The 16,387-nt window shown below is 37.4% G+C and overlaps 1 protein-coding gene across 2 annotated transcripts in view; it reads left to right on the top strand.

The window, feature by feature from the left end:
- The first annotated feature begins 236 nt into the window (after positions 1–236).
- The window catches only part of DARS1 (aspartyl-tRNA synthetase 1), a 70,871-nt gene continuing 54,720 nt past the window's right edge, over positions 237–16,387 (top strand). Inside the window, exons 1-3 of one of the 2 annotated variants that reach the window (XM_037028262.1) lie at positions 237–459; positions 2,233–2,290; positions 5,559–5,651. In XM_037028262.1, coding sequence (XP_036884157.1) covers positions 400–459; positions 2,233–2,290; positions 5,559–5,651 — 211 coding nt within the window. In that variant the 5' untranslated portion in view covers positions 237–399. Of the gene's footprint in view, positions 460–749; positions 855–2,232; positions 2,291–5,558; positions 5,652–16,387 lie in introns of those variants that run through there. The other variant, XM_037028346.1, reaches the window with a different exon arrangement.

Raw genomic sequence — 16,387 nt, 5'->3', positions numbered from 1 at the left:
GCTGAAAGAGAACCAACCCAAAGTTGCAGCTAAGATTGAGCTGAAAAGCACCACCGCGCGCCAGCTGGCACCCTGGGGCCCCGGCCTCTGGGGCCATCCTGCGAGACTACAGCCAATTCCCAGGATTTTCCTCCAACTCCAGCTAAACACCGGTAGGGGCGGGGCCAGAAGAGGATAAAGGGGCACGAGGCCGCGCCCCTTACAGCGCTCTGGGATCTCGAGAGAGTTGTGCTTCTCGCGATATTTCCGGAGCCGGTGGTACACGCGGAATCGGAATGTGTGTGCTGTGACAAGAGTGCTGAGAGGGTGGAGGCTGTGTGGAAGGGAGAATCCCCTTTGGCCTACCCTACGGAATCCTGCGAGGGAGGGTGGTGATCGCTGCCCTTTCCTGTTGTCCCGATGCCCAGCGCCAGCCGCAAGACTCCGGAGAAGCCGCGGGAGGTCATGGACGCGGCGGAAGTGGGTTTCCACCTTCCTCGGGCCTGGGAGGACAGACCCCTGGGCTGGATCGCGCTGAGGGAGGGTGTAGGGTGAGCGGGCCCTGCACTCGGGGTCCTTGTCGACATCTTGCCTGCGGGCCGCGAGCTTGGGGTCCGGACGGAGAGAGCCCTCACTGGCGCTCCAGGGCCCTTGCCCTGGCCAGAGCAGCGTGGCCAGACCCACTCAGACCCACTCCAGATTGCGTTTCTTACTGGCCTGGCTTACTGGAAGCGTGCCGTGGGGTGGGATGGACTTGAAGCACCCCCTGCCCCGGAAGTAGGAGCGGCGGGGCAACACTGAAACCTCCCAGAGTTAGGCACGTCCTTCGCGTAATCCACCACCACCACCACCTCGGAATATCTTGATGTCCACTAGTAATCCATCTTTACTCTAATGTTTTTGCAAGTAATGACAGTACTTCGTAGAACGGTTTAATAACAGTTTTCTGTGTCGGATTTAGAGAACACTTGTCATCTTTATTTTCCTTCTCCCTCTAAGTGTCTCAGTGTGGTAGGAAGTTTGCAGAGAATGCATTTGAGATGAAGTGACCCAAGATCATATGGGTAATTCATTACAACCAGGGGTCCTGCAGTGCTTTTCAGAAATGAAAGTTTGATACCATCATACAGTGTGTTGTATTAAAACTGAGCGTTTAGTCACTACCTGGCTCCTGATTTTTCTCTTGTGGACTTATGAATTTGTGATTAACTAAGGAATTACGTAAGGAATAGGTCATTTTAAGAATATTAGATGGAATAACTGTCGCTTTAATATTACCAGTAATCTATTTACGCTGCCCTAATGCTATATTGTGTGACCATATCTACTAGGGCTGGGGTTATCTTTTTATATTTATATATCTTTTATATTTTTATCTATTTATAAATTTATAAATAGATATAAATAGATATCTTATCTATTTATAAATAGATAAAAGATATCTATCTTTATGTATCTTTATAAAGATAGATATCTATCTTTATCTTATTTATCTTTTTATATTTATATATCTCTTTTATAAGGTGTATTTTTTTATATTAGTCGTCCCCCGCCCTCCCCCCAAAATGCAGTAAGCATCTTAACATGTCTCTTAGTTTATATGTAAGTAAAAAACCCAGTATCTCAGATGTAAAGGAGAGGATTCCAACAGATAAGAAATTTGATACTGTCATTGTCACTTGCAATATGGTATGCTGAAATGGATTTTTAGAGACAGGAAGTTGGTGGATTTTAATGTTTTCCAAAAGGAAAGTTTTAGTTTATACCCAGCATCTCTGATTTCTAAAAATGTGGACCTCTGATGCTCAGAAAGTTTACCCCAAAAATGTTGGTTTTCTTTAAACATCTCTTAGTGTAATAGGAAGTTAATAAAACTGTTACTTCATCCTACTCTATTCACAGAGGCAGTTTATATCCCTGTTTGAAGTAGTACTTATTTTTGAAGAGGGTAGTTAAGATGTGTTGTACATGGGTAAATTTTATCTGAGTGTTGTTATATATGGTATATTCACCCAAGAGTAGTGGTCTTCAAAACAAACTAACCAGAAACTGGGTGCTTATTCTTTTTCTATAGAGTACATATGTAAATAATATAACAGATTTCCATCCTTTAAAACTATGACTCTCTGAACTAATAAAATTATTTTGAAAGTTAAAACAAATTTAATTTCACATTCTGTTATTTGTATTTATGTGTTTACTATAGTATTAATTTTTAAATAAAAAGTCATAATGCAAAAACATTTTTTGTAGGATTATGCTAAAGAAAGATATGGAGTATCTTCAATGATACAGTCACAAGAAAAATCAGGTTAGTAGTATGTGGTAATGAAGCTTTTTTTCCTTCTAGTTTCCTTCTAGGAAATGTCTCGGTGAAGTGTTAGTTAAGATTGGTATAACTCTGAAAAACTTAAATCACAGTGATAACTTAAGCAGATATCATACCCTGTATAAATATCAGTTTAGGGTCCCTACTCTAGAAAGGGAAGAAAAAAATGTTAAGTGAGTATATTGAAATGGTAAATTATATTAAAAAGATATTCCTGAGTGATCAGGTAAAATATTTAAGGTTTAACTCTGGCTTAGGAGACAAGAGAATGGTAAATAATAGCTGCCTTCATCATATGCAGCCTTTTTTTGCATGCTCTATGAAGCTACCTTCTTTATTTTCCCCTTGAATTTACTAGATTTCTTTGGAATTGACTTGTCATATTGTTTCTTTTAGACCTGTAGGTTTTCTTTTGTAGACGTTTGCCTGCCTTTTGTTTTTAATTTTTTTGATATTTTCAATAAATTATCTTACTCAACTATTGAACAATCATTTCTTTTTTGGTAGACACCCCAAATTATGTCATTCAATCTTTGGTACAACTGCAGACTTTTAAGTTCTCGCCCTTTGGAAGTACTTAAGTACTTCTAATTTAGGGACTTGGCTATGAATTTTATGCTTTGGAAATAACGTATCTCCAGGTCGATTATGTTGTTATTTTTAATTTAGTTTATTGCCTGATCACAAAATCACTTTCCTTCCCAGCTTTATGGGAAAGTGTGCAGTAAAAGACCAAAATAATTTGCTAAAAGTAAACCATTTCTGAAAGATAATGATACTGTAGTAACATAATCTAGTATAAAATGGGATAGAAGCAATATAGTTTGGAGATGACATTCTTCTGCCAGGGCAAGCAAGCGGGATCATTTGAAATTTTTAGCTTAACTCTCTTCCTAAACTGGCCTTCCTTGAGGTGTAACACACGCAAGCTCACTAGAGTTTCTGAGCCTCAACCACCCCTTGTCATAATTACCGTTCCCATTTGACTGGCAAATGCAGACAACTGACTTCCACTTATAAACTCTCCCCACCAGCAGAAAGCTATGTGTGTAACTCCATTCATTACAGTAACATAACAGTAAAATTCTGCTTTTGGTTTTACCTCTGCTAAAATCCTAGTACGTTGTTCAGGCAAAGTTTCCTCCCCTATTTGTTTCAGTTTCTCCAGATTTCTTTATTCAAATGCCAGTGACTTGAAAACATGGAGGAGGCGGTAGTTGTTCAAACTGAAACCCTACTGCCGCTAATCATTGCCTAAGCTGGTCGTACTGGTGAGAGTGTGATCTGTGCCTCAAGTGTGTAGATATGTTCAAGGTTGAGAACCCCAATGCTAATTAGTTGGAATACCACATGAAAGAAGAGCCATTACTCTGTTTTTTTCAAAGTAATATTAAAATTACCCTAATCAGGGCATTTATAAGTCTGCTCAAATTTGTGTCACCATGATTCATTTGATTATGAGTTTTTATTGCCTAGTTAGTATGTCTTTGGCATTTTCAATTTTGGCATTTCCAAATCTGACATTTAAATTTTTATGCTGTTTTTTCTGTCTTTTTTGTTTCACACTTTGTTTTGCCTGAGTTTACACAGCAGACTTGGGAGTTGGTTTATCTCATAAGGTCTATAGGCAATATTTTGTTTGTTTTTTTTTTTAGAAGGTAATTTCTTTTTTTTTTAGATTTTTATTTATTTATTTATTTATCTTTAGAGGGGAGGGAGAGAAACATCAATGTACGGTTGCCTCTTGTGCGTCCCCTGCTGGTAGTTGGCCTGCAAGGAACCGACCTGCAACCCTGGCATGTGCCCTGACTGGGAATCGAACCGCGATCGTATGGTTTGCAGGCCCGCACACAATCCACTGAGCTACACCAGCCAGGGCTATAGGCAATATTTTGTAGAAATTCTCTTGTGATGCCCAATGACTTGAAAATTCCTCATTCATTCACTGCTTTTGGCAATGAGAACTATTGTATTCTCCTGTAAATCAGATTCTCTCTAATCTACATCTCAAGACACAAATTACAAGTACATTTAGACAAAGTAGGTAAATAAATATCTCTTGATTTCATTATAATATCACCACCGAAATATTGTTGTAACTATGTTTTATTACATGAGATATTGACAGATTTTGTTAGCTAGGCAACAAAACCCTTGACAAAGAGATCTTTTATTACTCTTGATGTGATGTCCTGTCTACTACTATGCTTTTAATTAATAGTTAAATTTTTTAAAAAATATTCAAATTGCATATTTTAAAAATAAAATGATTTCTGGATCATGATTGCCTCATATTATCGTCACATAATAGTTGTTTTGTCAATTTTCCTGTTTGGGGACTCTAGGTGGATATGGTACTCGATATTAGTAGTAGGGGACAATTGTTGGGCCTCACAGCCAGAATTGATTGGTTTACATAGCTATAGGGAACAAAGTGAGATGGCAGGAGGCGCGATTGGATCTAGAGGCTCAAGCAATATTTTCAGCGCTCTGTCTCCACTTCTGACTCTGCTTTCTTTTGGTTATTGAAGCCAATAACCAGTAACCAGTTGGTTATTGGTTTGTCTCATCCTGCAAACTCAGGTAGTGGAACAGATGGTGGCTACAGCCCTGGGCCTGTACCACCTCAGCTCAGCAACCGCAGGGGAGAGCTTCATTCTCAGTATCTGTATATTAAGTCCCAGAGAAGGACTTTGATTAGCTCAGTTTGAGCAATATCCCTTTCCCTGGATGAGTTGCTGGGTCCTAGGGACTGGGCTACCATTACTATCCAGGCCTGGCAGAGAGTCCACCCCTATGACCAGCTAGCTGACTTACATATTTTGGCAGGCAAGCTAAAATACCATGTCCACTTAGGCAAAGGCAGGTGAAGGTGGGCTGTTGGCCTTACAAGTCATTGAAGTGTTCAGCAGATTTGTATTTTGACACGATGTCTTTAACCCCAGTATACACTGAAATAGGGATCGGCGATTGCCAGTTAGAAGGTTATTGCTATAATTTAGGCAAGAGATAATAGTACTTTGGTCTGGGACAGTGGCAGTGAAGGCAAAAGAGGATTGAGTAGATTTTAAAGATATATTTAGAAAGTAAATTCACAAAACACAAATTGCATGTGGGGGTTGATTTTTTAAAAGGTGTCAGGTGGAAAACTAAGATAATATGAAGTAGTTATGCTGGCTGTCAAAGCAAAATAATTATGATCTCTTTGTAATTTCTGAATGACAAGAACTGTCTCATTTATTTACTGTAGATCGAGTTTTGGTTCGGGTTAGCGATTTGACAGTACAAAAAGCTGATGAAGTTGTTTGGGTTCGTGCAAGGGTTCATACAAGCAGAGCTAAAGGTAAGATGGATTTAATGACTAAAGGAAGACCCTTTTGGTAAGGACTCTGAATTTCTTGTTTTGCATATATTTCACAGACCAAAGTAAGTCTTCAAAACAGAAACACCTGTGAGTTTTCTTAAATCACTGTAAAGTATTAGTCCGTGGCTAATTAATTTTAGGTTCTTATAAGACATTCTTAAGTACAAATACTAAGTCTTAGTATAAACTTAAATACTAAGTTTTTTCCTTAAAGACTTAGATGATATCTGAGTTTAGTTTTTCTAAGTAAAGAGTGTTTTTGAGAAGCTTTTCATTTATTAATAGCCTTTAACAAAAGATTTTATCTATTTATTTTTAGAGAGTGGGGAGGAGAGGGAGAGAAACATTGATGTGTGGTTGCCTCTCAGGTGCCCCCTACTGGGGACCTGCCCTGCAACCCAGTCATGTGCCCTAGACTGGGAATCAAACTGGCCACCCTTTGATTTGCAGGCCGGCACTCAACCCCTGAGCCACACCATCAAGGGCTATAACTTTATGCTCTTCACATACTTTTTCACATTTGATTATCCCTATAAATTTGTGATGTATGCAGAACAGGCATAAATGAGGAGACTGAGGTTCAGAATGGTAAAACAACTTGCCCAACTTGTAGTAGCTGGTAGAATACAAACAATCCAGAAGCTTTGTAAGACACAGTCTGTCTCCCTAAGAGGTAATTGCTTCTACAGTATTAAATATATTCTATGTCACACCATTTCTTACATTGTATTTTAGAATACTTGTTATAGAGTTAATTAGAGGCTCATTTGAAAATTCCCAACATTTTATACATGTCTCTCACTGTCTCAGGGTCACTACTATAAGAGTTTGTCTATTCTTCCAGTATTCTCCCCTCAAGTAGATGAATACTAATAGACTTTGAGAAGAATGCTGGTGGAGTTTTAATTTTTTTGAAAATGTTGACCTGTCTTCCTGAAAGGTCGGGCCATTTATTCTACCAACAGATAAATCATACTGTATTGTAATCCCTAATTTAGTTGTCTGTCTTCCATTGGCTTAGGACCTTTTTTCTGTCCCAAAGATGCACTTTGTTTCCTAAACATGGTTATTTAAAATGCAAATTAAAAGATAGAATGCATGCTACTTGTAAGGCTGAACCAAAAATTCTTCTCTTGACACCTATCCCCAAAATGGAACAATTTGAATATTAGTAAGGATAACTGTAAGAATTGCAACATCAGTTGTGGTATGTTTAAATCCATTAGTGCTAGGACAAACAAGTAAAACCTAGTTGGTCACCAATGGAACATCTCATTATTTTGGAAACTGGTGAATAAGGAGAAAGTATTATTTCTGTGTGAATTGTGTAACAGCGGTTAACCAAATGATAGATGTGGGAAAGCATCTTTTTATTTATATATTTTTATTTTTTAAGGAAGTATCTCTTTAGAGAAGTATTTCAATTAAAAAAGGAAAAAAAGGAATGTTAGACCATCACCAATTTTGCCCCTAGTATATTATCTAGGCACATGGATGATCAGTGATTTCTAACAACAGAATAAAGAAATAACCAGAAATATATCTATTTGTGAAAGAATACAATACCATCCAATGAATTAGTCTTGCCTAAAAAATTTTACCTGAATCTCCTTAAGCCTTTAGATCTAGTTTGTAGTTAGATCTAACTACAAACTTACAGGAAAGACATAGAACAAGGGAACATATTAAATGATGGTGGATATGCAATTAGCAAAATTAAACCGTAGAGAACTACAGGGCAAAAAACAAACTCATCTCTTTCACAAATAAATTGAAAGGAAAGGAGAGGGGGAACCTATGGATTTAAACAGACTTAGGATGTCTCTGAACTAATCACTTATTTGGATCCTAATTTAAACATACAGTATATTTGAGACTCATGGAAATAGAACACTGACTGAATATTTGATATTTAAAATGTGGTGGGGTTTTTTTTAAGTTGAGATAATAGTACTGCGGTGACATTGTTTTTAAAAGATCTTATCTCTTAGGGATTCATAATTATACAGGGATGAACTGCTGTAGCTGGGGTTTGCTTCAAATAGTACAGGCATTGAGGGATAAGTGGATTGGGTTAAAGCGGAGAAAAGCGTGGTCATGAGTCCATAGTTAAAGCACATGAGGATTATAGGTCATTGGTATCATTTACAAATAATGATAATTTTGTCCTTTTCTCTCAAATGTTTATCTCATTTCTTACTGTTTCTCTTTACAATAATTAGTACATTATTTCTAATCCTATAGGGCACAGGTGGCAAACACAAGGCCCACGGGCCGAACCCAGCCCTCTACCTTGTTTCTACATGATGGGAACGCCAAGCTCTTGTAGTTACATTTATGCAGTCCTAAAATTACATTCAGCCCTTTGAAGGCAATCACAAGGCTGATGTGGCCCCCAGTGAAAATGAGTTTGACACCCCTGCTGTAGGGATTCCCACAATGAAGGTTTTTCACACAGTGGAGATTTAAATTCCTGATGAATTACTTCATGGCTTTAGGCGTTCTACATAAAATGTCAGTAGAAACAATGCCACTTTTTAAAAAATATTAAACTTCTAGTCCAGGTTTTCTGTTACCAGAAATAGATATTAAATTTTACCAGACTTTTTTGTGTATTTATGTAGAGGTTTATTATATTTTTGTCTCCGCTTTTGTATTGTTTGAAACTTTCCATATAATAAAAAATTAAAAATAGAGTTGGCCCTCATTGTTCATGGTTTGTGTATTTACAAATTTGCCTACTTGCTAAAATATATTTGTAACCCCAAAGTAAATATGTGCAACACTTTCACTGTCTTCACAGACATGCACACATGAGAGTGGCAAAAGCTTTAAGTTGCCCAGGCATACATTCCTAACTGAGGTCAAGTGTGATGAAACTCTGTCTTGCTGAATCAGGTCTCGCCAGCAGGTGTCCTTGTCACAGTGTGTTTAATACCACATTGTTCAGTTTTGTGCTTGTTGATGGTGATTTCGCTGTTTAAAATGTCCCCAAGCATAGTGCTGAAGTGTTTTATAGTGTTACTAAGTCCAAGAAGACTGTAATATGTGTTATGGAGAAAATACATGTTCTAGATAAGCTTTGTATTAGCATGAGGTGTAGTGCTGTTGGCTGTAAGTTCAATGTTACTAAATGAACTCTACATATACTAAATAAGATGTCTTTAAACAGAAGCACACAAAACAACTTAAGTATTGATGGACTAATGAAAATATTGTGACCAGGTAGGCTCACAGGAACCTAGGCCTTTATTTCCCTTAGGAGCAAAGGTTAAATATTTGCTAATTCATTGTTCTGGAGACTTTATACAACATAATTACCACAAATAACAAGAATCAACTACATGGAATTGTCTTGATTTACAATAATGAATTTCTTGTTGAACCATTTGTGGGTTCTTGAAATAAATAATTTGGCAAAGGTGTGGGTAGTATTCTTTTAGTATAGTACTAGGTTAAGTTTCAACATTTTTTTAACAATTTTGCATTTACCTTTATAATTTTTTAAATATGTCTTATTGATTATGCCATTACAGTTGTCCCATTTCCCCCCCACCCTGTACACCCCCTCCCCCATCCCCCCATTAGTTCACGTCCATGTGTCACAAGTTCTTTAGATTCTACATTTCCCATACTTTTCTTAACCCCCACCCATCTGTTTTCTACCTACCATCTATGCTACTTATTCTCTGTACTTTCTCCTCCCTCACTCCTCCTCTCACTCCCCTGTTGCTAACCCTCCATGTGTTCTTCATTTCTATGGTTCCTCTCCTGATCTAACTGTCCACTTAGTTTGCTTTTGTTTTAGGTGTGGTTGTTAGTAACTGTGAGTTTGCTGTCCTTTCACTGTTCATATTTTTATCTTCTTTTTCTTAGATAAATCCCTTTAACATTTCATATAGTAAGGGCTTGATGATGATGAACTCCTTGACCTTGACCTTACCTGAGAAACACTTTATCTGCCCTTCCATTCTAAATGAAAGCTTTGCTAGATAGAACAATCTTGGGTGTAAGTTTTGGGATTTCATGACTTGGAATACTTCTTTCCAGCCCCTTCTTGCCTGTAAGGTCTCTTTTGAGAAATCCACTGACAGTCTGATGGGAACTCCTTTGTAGGTGACTGTCCTCTTATCTCTTGCTGCTTCTAGAATTTTCTCCTTCATTTTAATCTTGTCTAATGTGATTATGATGTGCCTTGGTGTGTTCCTCCTTGGGTCCACCTTCTTTGGGACTGTCTGAGCTTCCTGGACTTCCTGGAAGTCTGTTTCCTTTGCCAGATTGGGGAAGTTCTCCTTTATTATTTGTTCAAATAAGTTTTCCACTTGTTGCTGTTCCTCTTCCCCTTCTGGTACTCCGATAATTCAGATGTTGGAACGTTCAAGATGTCCTGGAGGTTCCTAAGCCTCTCCTCATTTTTTTTGAATTCTTGTTTCTTCATTCTTTTCTGTTTGGTCATGTTTTTTCTTTCTTCTGGTCCACTCGATTGATCTTAGTCCCAGTTTTCTTCCCATCACTATTGGTTCCCTGTGCATTTTGCTTCATTTCATTTAGTGTAGCCTTCGTTTTTTCACCTAATCTGTGACTAAAATCAACCAGTTCTGTGGGCATCCTGATCACCAGTATTTTGAACTGTGCATCTGATAGGTTGGCTATCCCTTTGTTACTTAGACGTATTGGCTCTGGGGCTTTGAGCTGTTCTTCTTAAGCCATAATATTTTGGTCTGTTTGCTCCTGTTACGTGTGAGGTGTGGAGCCTTAGGTGTTCACCAGGACAGAGTAACCCATGTTGCTGGGTGTGACGCTGTATGTGGGGACAGGGTCAGAGAGGGGCAATGGTGTTTTTTTTCTGCTCTCTCTTGGTTTTCAGTCTTTTCCACCACTTCCTGCAAGCAAATTGGGCCCTTCTGGTGCTGGTTCTCGGTTGTGTGGGCTTGTACACCCTCCAGGACCCCGTGGGTCTCTTCAACGAACTCTCTGTGAGCTTGGGAGCCTTCCCAGCACCTCAACCCCCGAAAGTTTTTCCAGTTGGTGCTTTTAGGCTTTCTTTCCTGGTGCTGGGGCCCTTTATTTCCCGTTTGCGTGGTCTGTCAGTCTCCTCGCTCCTTTGCCTGGTTTATCTGCCCGCGAATGTGTGACTGCGGTCAGCCAGCCGCTTTGCGCCCTCACTGGGTCTGCCTGTTGCCACCCACACCTGGGATCCGCCAACCTCGCCTACACGCCTGGGTCGGTCTGGTCACTTTTTCCTGCCATGACCCCTCTCTGCCAAGCCACCGACTCTGCCCCCCTTACCAGTCTGGATGAATGGTTCATTGTTGGACTTCGGTACAGTTAAGTTTTCTCTCTGTTTTGTTGCATTCCGGTTTCTAAATCTTTATTGTTCATAAACTTGGTTGTGTGAGGAGGCATAGTGTTTCCACCTACGCTTCCATCTTGGCTGTGATCTTCATAATTTTTAATTGGAAAATCTTGTTTTTAAAGTGTGCGTGTTTAAATTGTGTGAGTTTAAGTTATAAGTCATTCAAGTAATATTTTCACATGAATTTTTCAAAGAATACAGAAATGATAATCTCTTCTTTTTTACTGTCTTTTGCTTTAACCTTTTCTATTAATTCCTCCCCCCACCCCTCCCCTCTATTAATTCTTAAAAATTTGTTCGGCATCTTTCCAAAAATCTTGCTTTTAATATATATGTATGTGCATGCACACACAGAAATACATAGTTTTTTATTTGTTTTTGTGTGTGAGTTTTAATTTGTCTTATTTTATGTAGGTGACACATTTAACAGGTTATTCTGCAACTTTTAAATTTTCAGTGAACAATTTTTCTTGGAGATTCTTCCATGATACTCATTATAGATGTGTATAAGGCAGTATTTCTCCAAGATAGATATCTAGAAGTGAAATTGCTGGGTTGAAGAGTACACATATGAATATTTAAAATTTTATACCAAAATAACCTTTTAGTAAAGCTGTATTCAGTTATCCTACAGGTATGTGACAGCACCACTGGCTTCACATCTTGCTAATAGTGACTGTCAATGTTTCTGTCTGTGCCAAAGTAGGTCATCTAAAAAATATCAGTGAAATCTTATGCTTAGAATTTGCCAAACCCTGATTGCTACCATTCCTTTCTTCTCATATCTTACATTGTAAAAATGTCAGTAAATATGACATATTTGGAATCATTCATGTGCTTTAACTTCAAAGTAATAACACATTAAAACTGGCTGTGGAAAAACAAACTATGCTAGCAGTTTCAAGAGCAAAGCTATAAAAAGACTGTAAGGAAATGGAAGTGTCAAAATCATAGTGTCAAAAGTATGTTACAACTAAAATCCTGTTGTGCAAACAAAAAGAGTCAATTGGCATAACAAATATCTATGTCTTGCCTTACAGGGCAGTGCTTTTTACATTCTTAAATATTAAAGTCAGATTTCTTATAGTAATTTTACATGTCACATTTCTAAAATAAGTTTTTTATAGGAGCAGGGAGAAATTTTGTAATTCTTAATGCGAACATTTAAAACTACTTTGCATTGTGAAAGCTTTTGAGTTTAAGTCTGTATATTGAAAGAGTAATTGAAATATCAGCAGTTTCAAATATTATGTATACTACATGGGAGTCACCGGCATTAAATAATTCTCTCTCAATAATCTTTTTTTCTAAAAACTTACTTACACTTAGAAAATAGCTAAATTATTTTGGTAAACACATAATTTAGGATTCTTAATACCAAAGGCCAGAACCTCAACTTATATGCTTGCCAAAAATAATTTAGGGGAAATAACAAATGGAAAGTATTTAAAACAGGTCTTTGATGCCTTATTCCCTGATTAACATAAATGATGTAGAAAAATGTTAATGAGGGAATTAAGGAGTTATGGTACATTATTTAAATAATGAATTCAAGAGCTTGGCAAGCTAAGAGACAGTGTATGAAGAGATGAAAACAAGATCGCCTCAAGATCGTCTTTGATAACCTGGTTCTTCCACAAAGGCCCACTTCATTATGGACATTGCCAAAATGGAGATGAGAATAAACTTCTTTGTCCTGACTACATACCACGTTTGTTCTTCAGCTCAGAGAAAAAGATGGCACTCATGGTGCTGGAAAAGAAAGTTTCCAACTTTACATTTTTCTGAAACAATACTTCCGTGAAATTTAAGAAGTAAAGTGCTTCCGAAAACTTAAGAATCAAAATCAACACATTTTTAACTGTGAATGACTTAAATTTAAACATTCTAAATATATTGACTTCATTCAGTTGTTTTGAGCATTGACTTACATCTTTCCATAAACTATCTCCTGGTTAGAAAGTTCCAAGAAGAAACATAAATAGTAGTTAGCAGTTGGTTTATCTGTCCAATAAACTTTCTGTACTGTAGTGCAGTAAGGACTTTGTGCTAAACTGAGATATTATGCACCTGATTCTTAGAATAAAAAATAAATAAAATTTCACTAGTACAGAAAGATATAAAATGAAAAGCAAAGGTTTTACAATTCTAGCTCCTCTATCCTATCACAGTCAACTCCCCCCAAAATAACCTCTGCTGTTTTTTGTGGGTTCTTCCAGGGAAACAATGTATTTACAAGCATGGATATCTCCTTTTTTAAAATTTTATATAACAGTTTAAAACAGTTATACACACTCTGCTTCTTGTTAGCAACTCACCAGTGTCTATAAAATAATTTGAAAAAATTGAATTAAGCAGATTGTGCAAGTGCAGTGTGTTACCAACCAGAGCCAAAGAAAGAATAATTTTGTTTACCAGCACCTGGCAAGAACTTGTTCTCAAAAGTACTTGAATTTACCAGGAAACCAGTACTGATACTTTTTGTTTTGAGTCTTTAAAAAAAATTTTTTTTGAGTGGACTGTCAAGATTCTAGTATTGAAAGTGCTTTGAAAACAAAGTTTGGAGACTTTGGAATTAGAGTCACATGTGGATCTGCTCCAGTAGTAAAGACTACATTAGTATGAAGTAAGTAATATAGAAGTTTAGGTCTCTCATCTAAGTAACACTTATGAACATCTTTGTAACTAAGACTCTTTCCATACTTAATTTCCTTAATATACATTCTAAGAAATGTATGTCTTGAGTCCAACAGAATATCTTTTAAGACTTTTAATGCCCATTGCCAAACTGTTCTGAAAGCATTGGGCCAGTTTACCTTGCCGTCAGCAAGTTAGAAAGGAACATTTTTCACCTAACTCTTTCAAGTAATGGATGATACTACAAATTCTTTTATCTTGCCTAATTTGAGAGGTAAAGAATGTGTCATCACTGTTTGCTTCAACTTGAATTACTTTCTTTTCCAGTAACATTTTTTTCTTTACTAGGGTTTTTTTCTTTTTCTTTCAAATTAATCTGTTCTAGTCTATTGCACTTTCATCTATTGGGATCACAATGTTTTTTACATACATGTCTTTAAGATTTTTTTAAAAATTATTTTATTGTTCAATTGCAGTTGTCTGCATTTCCCCCACACCACGCCCCACCACTCTAGCCAAACCCACCTCCATCCCTTGCTTCTACCCTCCCTTTTGTCCATGTGTCCTTTATAGTAGTTCCTAAAAAACCTTCCCCCCCATTACATCCTCTCCGCTTACTGTCAGATTCTCTTACTTTCAGTGTCTCTCATTATATTTTGCTTGCTTTCTTTTGTTCATTATGTTCCAGATAAAGGTGAGGCCATACAGTATTTGTCCCTCACCATCTGGCTTAATGCTCTCCAGTTCCACCCATGCTGTCGCAAAGGGTAGGAGCTCCTTTCCCTCTGCTGTGTAGTATTCCATTGTGTAAATGTACCACAGGTATTTGATCCACTCATTTACTGATGGGCACGTAGGTTGCTTCCAGCACTTGGCTATTATAAATTGTGCTGCTGTGAACATTGGGGTGCATAGGTTCTTTTGGATTGGTGTTTCAGAGTTCTTAGGATATAAGCCCAACAATATGATTGCTGGGTCAAAAGGCAGTTTCATTTTTAGTGCTCTGAGGAAATTCCATATTGTTTTCCACAGTGGCTGCACCAGTCTGCATTCCTACCAACAGTGCTCTAGCGTTCCCTTTTCTTCATATCCTCTCCAACACTTGTTGATTTATGATGGCCATTCTGGCTGGTCTAAAGTGGTATCTCATTGTGGTTTTAATTTACATCTTTGTATGGCTGAGCATCTTTTCATATGTCTCTGGGCCCTCCATATGTCCTCCTTGGAGAAGTGTTTGTTCAAGTCTTTTACCCATTTTTAATTGGGTTTTTTGTCTTCCTGGAATGGAGTCATATGAGTTCTTTATATATTTTGGAGATCAAACCTTTGTCTGAGGTATCATTGGCAAATATGTTTTCCTGTGTAGTTGGTTCTCTTTTCATGGTAATGCTGTTTTCTTTAGCGGTGCAGAAGCTTTTTATTTTGATGAGATCCCATTTGTTTATTCTTTCCTTTATGTCCCTTGCTTTAGGAGACACATAAGTGAAGATGTTCTTGAATGGAATGTCTGAGATTTTCCTGCCAATGTTTTCCTCTAGGATTTTTATATTATCACGGCTTATATTTAAGTCTTTTATCCACCTTGAATTCATTTGTGTGTGTGATATAAGTTGGTGATCGAGTTTCATTTTTTTGCATGTAGCTGTCCAGCTCTCCCAACACCATTTGTTGAAAAGGCTATTTTTATTCCATTTTATGCTTCTTCCCCCTTTGTCAAATAATGATTGAACATAGAGACATGGGTCTATTTCTTGGCTCTCTGTTCTGTTCCATTGGTTTATATTTCTGTTCTTATGCCAGTACCAGGCTGTTTTGATTACAGTGGCCTTGTAATACAGTTTGGTATCAGGTATTGTGATCCCTCCAACTTTGTTCTTCTTTCTCAAAGTTGCAGCTGCTATTAGGGGTTGTTTATGGTTCCATGTAAATTTTTGAAGTGTTCGTTCTATGTCTATGAAGTATACCATTGGTACTTTAATAGGTATTGCGTTGAATCTGTAAATTGCTTTGGGTAGTATGGACATTTTGATGATGTTAATTCTTCTGATCCATGAACACAGTATATGTTTCCATTTGTTTGTGTCTTCCTTGATAGAAATTCTTTCTTCAGTGTTGTGTAGTTTTCTGTATACAGGTCTTTTACAAAACTCCTTGGTTAGGTTTCTTCCCAGATATTTTATTTTTCTTTTTGCTATATCAAATGGGATTTTTTCCTTGATTTCTGCTTCTGCTGTTTCATTGTTAGTATACAAAAATGCCTTTGATTTCTGAATATTGAGTTTGTATCCCACTGTTTTACCAAATTCATTTATTAGGGCCAGTAGTTTTTTGGTGGAATCTATAGGATTTTCTATGTATACTATCATGTCATCTGCAAACAGTGACAGTTTTGCTTCTTCCTCCTTTCCAATTTTGATGCCTTTTATTTCTTTTTCTTGTCTGATTGCTGTGGCTAGGACTGCCAATGCTATGTTGAATAGAAGTGGTGAAAGCAGGCATCCTTGCCTTGTTTCTGATCTTAGTGGGAAAGATCTAAGTTTTTGTCCATTGAGTATGATGTTGGCTGTAGGTCTCTCATATATGGCCTTTATTATATTGAGGAATGCTACCTCTATTCCCACTTTGCCGAGTGTTTTTATCATAAATGTGTGCTGTACCTTACCAAATGCTTTTTCCATATCTATTGATATGATCATGTGATTTTTGTCTTTGCTTTTATTTA

This window comes from Sturnira hondurensis, unplaced genomic scaffold, assembly GCF_014824575.4.
Source record: "Sturnira hondurensis isolate 20B ecotype Veracruz unplaced genomic scaffold, ASM1482457v3 Scaffold0000256, whole genome shotgun sequence".
NCBI lineage: Eukaryota > Metazoa > Chordata > Mammalia > Chiroptera > Phyllostomidae > Sturnira > Sturnira hondurensis.
This window is presented reverse-complemented; position numbering and strand designations above follow the sequence as displayed.